The sequence below is a fragment of the Octodon degus genome, unplaced genomic scaffold, assembly GCF_000260255.1.
Source record: "Octodon degus isolate 3935 unplaced genomic scaffold, OctDeg1.0 scaffold00107, whole genome shotgun sequence".
NCBI classification, from domain to species: domain Eukaryota; kingdom Metazoa; phylum Chordata; class Mammalia; order Rodentia; family Octodontidae; genus Octodon; species Octodon degus.
The window spans coordinates 8,801,597-8,811,043 of NW_004524683.1; the positions used below are offsets into that span (position 1 = coordinate 8,801,597).

General features: G+C 41.1%; 2 protein-coding genes and 1 pseudogene across 2 annotated transcripts in view; all 3 read right to left on the reverse strand.

The window, feature by feature from the left end:
- On the reverse strand, window positions 1–1,702 carry LOC101568875 (annotated as a pseudogene).
- Window positions 1,703–3,564: 1,862 nt separating this feature from the next.
- On the reverse strand, window positions 3,565–4,057 carry LOC101569264 (60S ribosomal protein L27a). The gene has a single exon (XM_004639194.2). The coding sequence runs from the start codon at window positions 4,054–4,056 to the stop codon at window positions 3,610–3,612; it is 447 nt and encodes a 148-aa protein (XP_004639251.1). The 5' UTR covers window position 4,057; the 3' UTR covers window positions 3,565–3,609.
- A 2,653-nt stretch (window positions 4,058–6,710) lies between these two features.
- LOC101560768 (peptidyl-prolyl cis-trans isomerase D) overlaps window positions 6,711–9,447 on the reverse strand; it is a 4,135-nt gene continuing 1,398 nt past the window's right edge. The window contains exon 2 of the mRNA XM_023724189.1: window positions 6,711–6,717. Coding sequence (XP_023579957.1) covers window positions 6,711–6,717 — 7 coding nt within the window. The remainder of the gene's footprint in view (window positions 6,718–9,447) is intronic.

Genomic DNA, 9,447 nt, shown 5'->3' on the forward strand with positions numbered 1-9,447 from the left:
CTAGTTGAAATAAGTTAGCACAATCATTTGAATTGGTTGTCTGAACACTGGGCAGGGTTTATTTCTTTTTTTAATTATTTTTTAAAAATTTTATTTATTTGTGTGTGTATGTGTGTGTGTGTGTGTGTGTGTGTGTGTGTGTGTGGCCAGCTCAGCCCACCAGGGGGCGGGGCTGGCTGGCATGTGGTGCTGGGGGATTGAATCGCGGTCCCCGTGCTTTGCTAAGCTTGTTCTAGGTAGATGCTTTAGACCACTGAGCCATCTCACCAGCCCAGGGTTTATTTCTTTTCTTCAGCTTCTTTGCACATGTGAAACATGACATAAGATGTCTTGTTTTGCCATGAACAATACAACCATTTTTAGGTCAACGTTGGCAAATCACACAAGGTTCAGTGGCATTAAGGGAAAAACCAGATTCCACACTTTCTTCTTTGTCTTGTGTTTCTTCCTTCTCAAACTCCTTAATATCTTCTTTGCCGCTATTAATAATGTTACTGGAATTGATGGCTGAGAGTAGTCCTCATCTTTTTGTGGCAGGGAGGTTTGTGTGGATTTATCATTACTCTCTTCAACAAATGACTCTCTGGAATCATTTGCCAAAGTCTTTCTACCATCAGGTACATCCAAGTCTTCATCTGCCTGTGTTGAGTTTTTTAATTGAGTTTTTTTCAGAGATCTCTTTTTTATCCTTCCCTTTATCTTCAGGAAGCCAGTTCTCATGAAGGGCCCAATATCTGTTGCAGTGTAACAGAAGGGGAGGATTCATTTCATGGCATGAAGTACACTTCCAATAGTCAGCTAAGGAAATTTCAGGATCTTCTTCAAATGAATCTGTATCACTTTCCCCTGTCATAAACACAGTAACTCTATATACCTCATCATCTTCATCTGAGAGTTCTTGTCCTTCTTCACTAAGACTATAATCTTCTGAATCGAGAGACTCAACTTCAAATTCTACACTGAATTGATCAGAAACTGAATCCTGATCTAATCAATCACCTGAATGTTACACCATCATCCAGATCCAGATTTGAGGAAGTCTCTGTCGAGTCACTGCTATTACTTCTTTCACAACATATCTCCTTTAGTACACACAGAGCCAAGCTTTCATCAAAAGAAAGAGAAATACTATCTGATCTGTGGTGTTTTCTTTGTCGTTCACCAGACCATTCATCTGAGCTTTCTTCTGTCTTGCTAATTGTTCTCCTCCTAGATGAGGTAGATGGTATAGAAACCAAATCTGAAGATGAAGGACTCCCTTCTTGTAGATCTTGCTCAGGGTCTTCTTGGTCACTCTTATCTTCAAAGAGACATGTGTTTTCACTCATAGATGTACCAGAGTCTGATGGTTCCTGCTGAGTGAGTACTATCAAGTTTCTGTAGATCATTGTATATATTTTCCTGTGCTCTTTCATAGAGAAGCTTGGCACTCCAAACAAATCTCCTAGAAGATCATTCGAACAATACACGATATGTTGCTGTTTCTCATCATACAATCTTTTAGCCATAATATATTGGCCAAGATAAAATATGACCTCTTTCATGGTATAAATATCTTTTTGGGTACCAACAGACTTTAATAACTTTAAAAGCAATGGCTTGATCTAACCAGGGTCTCTTGTTCCAAAGCAGGAATCTGTGAGATGCTTACAGCACCATCAGTAGACACAGATATGTTGGTATTGCACATTGGCCTGGATCAACACAGAAAACCTGCTATACACCGGTGACCACAGCAGTCTGTCCCCAATAGCCAGTGAACACAGCCCATCTTCCAGTCAGGGCCACACAGGCCTCTACACAACTGGTTAAGAGTTTCTTGAGTTCAATCCCCCATTCCACCAAAAAAAAAAAAAAAAAATGTTAAGAGCTTCTGTTGTTACATGTATTGTCACAAATTCCAAAGATTATGACACTATTGCCACTTCAAAAATGAAACCTAACTATGGTAATACAGTGAGAGTTTTCTTTTTCTCTCACCTCAAGCAAGATCCCATTCAAAGAGTAACCAAATTAAAGATGAACTAATTAAAAGAAAAAAGATGAACTAATTGAAGATAACAGCTACCCTGGTATTCCAAAGCTATAGCTGTGTTCTCCACAGGAGGTGTTGGCTGAATAAACACAAAGAGGCTAAATAAATTTGAGACCTAAATTCTTTGACTACCCCATGTAGGGAAGAGGCAAGAGACAGCAGAAGTCAGCATCTTTGGTTTTTCCTGGAGCAACAATTAACTTTGGGTTTTTTGCTTTTAATATGGTCTCTCTTAGCTGCACATGGTGGAAGCAGCTGTAATCCCAAAATTATGGGATAGAGTCAGGAAGCATGTAAATTTGAGCCCAGCCCTGCCAATTTAATAACTTAATAAAAACTTGTCTCAAATATAAAAGTAAAATTCAAAGAAGGGCTGGATATAGTTCAGTGTGAAGGTCCAGCATTCAATCCCTGGTACTCTCTCTCTGTACCATGTTGTGTTCATATCTGCTGAGTTCTTAGGTGCCTTTCCAGCAAGCAGAGCCTTTACCATAATGAGCACTACAGAGATTTCTGAAGGAACGACATCACTAGTCTGTGAAACTAAACTGGAAGTAAATAATTAAGAAATTGGCATAACATTTCTTTAATGGTGTTGAGTCTCATCCATAGTTCTTTTGTATTATCTTCCGAACAGTAGTGCCATAGATCCACTACTATTTAAATTGTTGTGAAGTTTTAAATCAGTGTCGTTGAGGTGATGTCAGTGTTGCTGCAAATCAGGGGAAACTGAGAATAAGTCTTTTTATGAGCAGAATATATTTATTTGGGGAAAGAAAGCTCCTGTTTGAGAGAGGGACAGGAGGGGACAAATAAGTCTTCTATGCTGTTTTCAATCTTACAACAGGTTTGTTTGTAGCATGCTGTAGGAACAGTATATGGTGGTTAAAGGCAAGGAACTTGGAATAAAGTATGTGACTTTGAATTTCAGTGCATCATAAGTGTGTGTGATTTTGAGCAGGTCACCTCTTCAAATCTTTGTTTCTTGGCTATAAAAGATAAAATGTGTTTGCACCCTAAGAATGACGACATTGATCAGGGGGTCATATGATCAGTGCTTAGAATACTATGTGGCACACAGAAAGGGCTCAGTAAAGGCTACTTAATATTATTAACTGGACCAGAGTCTTAATTAACTGACATGACTTGCTAAGGTAATCTTGGGCTTGGCTCATTTCCTATATTCATATGTGGCTGGGGCTTCCTGTTATCTAACTGTAGATTTACCTCCTTTGCAGATATTGATATCAATCCAGTTGCTAGATAATCATTATCAGAAGACCTGGGCTAAAAGCTCATTGGTTCTAGTAATTAAATGGTTCTAGTAAGTAAATGGTTCTAGTAATTAAAATATTATTTTGGGGCTGGTGAGATGGCTCAGTGGTCTAAAGCACCTACTTAGAACAAGCTTAGCAAAGCACAGGGACCGCGGTTCAATCCCCCAGCACCACATGCCAGCCAGCCCCGCCCCCTGGTGGGCTGAGCTGGCCACACACACACACACACATAAATATTTTTTTTTTTTTTTTGAAAACCATTTGTTAGCATTTTAATGAGCCCCCTGTCCAGAAGCTTCAAGCTACCAGGACACAGGCCCCCCCAACACCCTTAATCTTCTCCTCAGCTCTTCTGCTGAAGAACTTGGCTTTCACGATGACAGGCTGCTTTGGGAGCTTTCCCTTCCCAAGAACTTTGTAGTAGCCCGATCGCACTACATCAATGATGGGAGCTACTCCAGTCTTGTTTTTGGCAGCATTTACTCGTGTCTGCTCACTGACCAATGTCCACAATTTATCAAGGTTGACAGTTGGGCAGAAGCTCTGGTTTCTCTTTAAGTGGTAATGCCTCATACCAACCTTCCCAAAGTAACCTGGGTGATATTTGTCGAAGTTGATCCTGTGATGATGCATGCCACCAGCATTACCCCGGCCTCCGGGGTGCTTCCGGTGCTTGCCGATGCGGCCATGGCCGTGGCTCACATGGCCCCGAAGCTTCCGGGTCTTCCTTAGTCTGGAGGGCATGTCGGTGGCCGAGACAAAAGGGCCATAAATAAAAATTAAAAAAAATAAATAAAATATTATTTTTCAGAAATAAAGGCAGATCCAAGTTTTGTGGCACAAGAAGCCTTTGTATTCTTGGGTACTCTTTTTAAGAAAGGTACAGTTATGAATATAATTAAATACAAAAACAGACACAAGGACTTAAAAGAGGCCATGAAAATAAGCTTCATACTATATCTCTTGTTATTCAGAGATCAGGTCATTCCAACCTTATCATATTAGAGAAGGCAAAGTGGAAGCCTCTGACTATGTCCCACCCTTGTATATCCCCAGAGTCTTGGTAGTGGCAATGAAAGAGATTAGTATTATCTTTTTTTTTTTTTTTTTGGTCTTTTTGAGACAGGGTCTCATTATGCAGTTCAGGCTGGTCTTGAGCTAACTTTGTAGCCCAGGTTGGTCTTGAAATCGAAATGATCCTCCTGCCTCAGCCTCCTGAGTGCTGGGATTATAGGTGTGTGCTGCCACATTTGATTAGTATCATCTTAAAAGACCAAAAGGATGCAGAAGTTGCAGGAGGGAGTAGTGATCCCTACTATAACTCCACTTAATTTGCCAGCATTGCCTTTGTAGAATCAAGAGGACTCTAAAAGATATTTGTAGGGCTGGTGAGATGGCTCAGTGGTCTAAAGCACCTACTTAGAACAAGCTTAGCAAAGCACAAGGACTGGGGTTCAATCCCCCAGCACCACATGCCAGCCCACCCTGCCCCCTGGTGGGCTGAGCTGGCCACACACACACACACACACACACACACACACACACACACACAAATAAATAAAAAAGATATTTGTAGATTACCACAGTCTCAATCCAGTGGCAGTCCCAGTTGCAGCTGCCATACTAGGTATGGTAGCATTGATAGATTAGATTAATACAACCTCAATTATATATAATGTGGCCACTGAGTAGGCAAATACATTTTTTCTATTCTAATCAAGAAAGAGGGACAGAAAGAATTGCATTCACATGGAACCTAGATACAGTATAGTGGTTCTCCTGAGAAGATTTACAGTATAAATTGGTAAGGTGGAGGCCTAGGAGAGAGCCCAGGACAGTGGTGATGAACCTACATGCTACAGTGGGCTATTTGTATCCCTGAAAGCTCACTGGCCTAGGAAAACCAGAAGAGTTGGTTATAGTACTTTTGCCTGAAGACCAGAAGGCCTGATACTCAGAAGGGCTAATATTCAGTTTTAGTCTAAGGGCAGAAAAAAAGTTAATGCTCTAGTTTCATGACAACTAGGTAAGAAAGAAACTTTCTTGGCCAGTAGAAGGCCAGCTCTTTTGTTCTATTTAGGCTTTCAACTAGTTGACTGAATCTTATACACATTAGGGACAGCAATGTGCTTAACTTAGTCTACTAATTTAAATGTTAATATCATCCAAAAATATACTCACAGAAACATCTGGATTAATGTTTGACCAAATATCTGACATCCCATGGCCTAAAGAAGTTGACAAACAAGGTGAGTCACCATGCTTATTTATAGTATTGCCATGGGACTATGTTAAATTTCCTGTCCTTTGTTGTGATGCAGTATGATGCCAACCATCTAAAAAATGTCAAACCATTTCATTACATTGATCATTACATTAATGACATCAAAAGGATTGAACAAATGAGAAAAAAATCTTCTTCTCCTCCTCCTCTTCCTCCTCCTCTTCCTCCTCCTCTTCCTTCTCCTCCTCCTCCTCCTCCTCCTCTTCCTCCTCCTCCTCATCATCATCATCATCATCATCATCATCATCATGCCAGGGATCAAACTCATGACTTTGGGCTTGCCAGGAAAGCACTTATGCCACTGAGCTATATACCCACCCCCAAATGAGCATACGATTACTAAGATTTTGGTGGTTTTTGTAAGACTCATGAGCCACAGAATGGATCCAGCAGGCCCAGTTAAGGGTGCCAGTGGTGGGGAGTTATGGCAAGCCTCAGTGGAAGAGTCATAATAAAGGTCCTGGAACTTGGGGGCAAGCCCATGCATATTTGCAGGAGATGACTATTCACTCTATGAGAAATAACGTCTGGGCTCATTGATCTTTAATTAAGATGGGACATTTGACCATGAGGCACCAAGTGATTCTGAATATGGAACTTTCCATTCTGAGCTGGGTTTGGTTGGATCTGTCAAGTCGTAAATACAGAACCCAGCTTTTGTATAAGATAGAAACAGAATGCTTAAGTTTGCAAGAGCACAGAGAGAAATGGTGAGCAGGAGCAGGTAGTTCAGGACTGTATGTCACCTGCCACAGTTACACTAGTGATCTTTCCTTAGCATGTGCTTATATTTGTGTAATGGGAAAGAGATCTGTTAACTGTGGAAGAAAAAGCCTGAGCTTCGTTTATGGGTGTGTTGGTCTGTAATGTGAGAACAAGCCAGGAGTGAATAGCAACAATTCCACTACTATAGTATTCAGCAGTGGTCCTGGAAAAAGAAGTGTACTGTTCATTCACTCTTTGAGCCAGTAAGATTCTTGTGAAGCGACCTAGAAGGGAAGAGATTTTTGTACTATACCTCCATGACCATCAGAAAGTGTCCATGATGAAAGACACATTGAACAGATAAAACAACCTGGCTGGATGGTACCAGCCATGCTTTGTCATGGGCTACTCAAGAACTGGAATGACAGAGACATGAGCAAGCAGTCATGGGAGCATAAGTGAAGACTACATATGGGCCCAACAGCAGACACTCTCACCAAGATTAATGTCTTAGTTACTCTTCTCTCGTTGCTGGGACAAATACCCGACACTCAAAATGAAGGAAGGAAAGGTTTATTTAGCTCACAGTTACTGGAGGTTTCAGTCCATACTCAGCTGGCTCCAAGGCAGAGCAGCACATAGCAGAGGGCAACCTTTCATGGCAGCGGCAAAGAGCAAGAGCGCAAGGGAGGGGTAGCAGCAGCTCAAGCAGCTAGCTTCTCTTCCCACCTTACATTGTAATGCAAATTACCTGCCCGGGGCAGGTGCAGCATCCACACCTACAGTAATCAATTACAAACTCCAGAAGCTGCCCCAAGACTGCATGAGGCTTTGGGGGGGGACACCTATACACAAACCATAACAGTTAACCTAGCTGTTTCTGCCTTGAGTATCCAAACTACTGGCACCCAACATGAACAGCTAAGCTCCTGATATAAACTGCTCCTTAGAGACCAACTAACCTCTAGTGAAAGATCAAGTACATCAGCCCCTTTCATTCTACAAGGGTCAGAGGCTTGTTTTCAAAGGGACAGATCTCTACATATGGGTTTGCCTTTGCTAGCACAGATCTCAGAAAGCACCAGTATCCAAGGCCTTGCAGGACACTTTATCTGAAGCCATGGGGCTGTACCTGAAATAGCATCCAACCAGGGAACTCGCTTCCTAGCAAAAGATGTATGGGAGTCACGTGGGGTGGCCATGATATCCACTGGACATACCACATAATACATTATCCAGAAGCAACCAGCATCATAAAATACTGGAAAGGCCTTCTACAGGAACAACAGTGCTCATTTCAGAAAAAAATTTGTGTAATACTTCAAAATTATGAGTATGAATTAAAATAGGAAGTTCTATGTGGTTTTGTGTCTTCATTTAAAAAAAATCTTTTTGAGATAGGCTTTCATTATGCAGTTCATATTGGCCTTGAATTCACTTTATAGCCCAGGCTGGCCTTGAGCTTGCAGTAATCCTCCTGCCTCATCCTCTCAAGTGCTAGGATTACACATGTGTGCCCTCATGCCTGTCCAGTTATGTCTTCATTAAGAAGGAAACATGGTCTGGAAAGCAAGGAATAGAAGCGAGAGTTTCCTTCTTATTATTTCCAATGACCTTCTGGAAAATTTAACTTCCTATCCCCACAACTCTTCAGGATCAAAGGTCTTGATCCATAATACTCTGAGTTATAACTGCTTTCAGGAAATCAGAGACTCCTCAGGTAAAAAAGATTGACAAGAGTCACTGACACTCTTACAGAAGGAGGCAGTGTTCCCTTTACATGGTGGGAGCAAGGAGCAATACATGTAGAACCCAAGCATCCTGCCTGCATGCCTTTCTCCATTCTGTGAACAGACACTTGAAACAATCTTGGCCTGGAAGGTGTGGTTACTAAGGACTCTGAAGTTAAGGACTGAGGGCTTGGGTCATAGTATTCAACAAGTTATGAGACCTGCTGTAGGTAATCCCACTAATTAACTTTCTCCTGAGTTTTTCCCTCAGGAAGAGAATTGCAGATTTGTTCCCTAGTGCTGTATGGAGAAGTAAATCTGTGAGGTATAAAGAGTAGTCTGTGGTAGATGCACCAATGATGCTGTCAGATCTCTGACTGAGATCTTAGCCTTACTGAATTTTCTTTGAATTGCACTGATCCTTCTACTCAGTCCACTTTAATGCCTTTTCTCCTTCATCTGATTGAGATCGCATGATTTTCTTAGTATTCTCTAGCTCCTATCTCCCACCCCTATGTTTCCTATTAAACATAACTTATAGTAAATCTCTTGCATATCTAATTGCCTTTTGACTCACATATACCTCAAATGTCCATTAAGGGAGAATGGATAAATAATGTGCTGCGTTCATATACTGGAATACCACTCAGGATGAAAACAAAACAAAACAACTACAGAGTAATGTGGATGACTCTCAAAAACACTATGCTTAGTGACAAAAAAAGGCAAAATAATTTATACTGTATCCATTTAAATGAATAACAAAGGGGCTGGGGAGATAGCTCAGTAGAATAAGCACTTGCCTGGCAAGCGCAAGGGCCTGATTTCAATCCTCAGTTCTGAAAAAAAAAAAAAAAAAGGTGGGTGAGCAACACTGCCATGGTACCCTATGGCTAAATGAATAACAAGTATCTCTGGGTGTGTAAATATTGCCTGGAAAGGACACAAAAGGATGTTGCACATTTTTTTTTTTTAAAAGAGTGACTGTGTAGAGAAAGCTGGTCTTGAACTTGTTTATATAGCACAGTTTGTCCTCAGACTCATAGTGATCCTGCTTGTCTCCTGAGTGCCAGGATTACAGGCATGTGCCACCATGTCCAGCTATTCTACATTTTGATCTGTGTGGTATTCTTCTGGGTGTGTGCATGCATAAAAAGTCATCAAGCTGTACACTTAAGATTTGGGTATTTTAATGCATATAAATTATATTTTGATAAGGTACTAAAAGATAACAAATGTGATTTATGATTCCATATAACAGGATACAGAACTTCAAATAGGTCTAATTCAGCTGTTCAATAATGCCGTCAAAATCTTATTTTCAGGGGCTGGAGAGATGGCTCAGTGGTCTAAAGCACCTATTTGGAACAAGCTTGGAAAAGCACAGGGACCACGGTTCAATACCCCAGCACCACA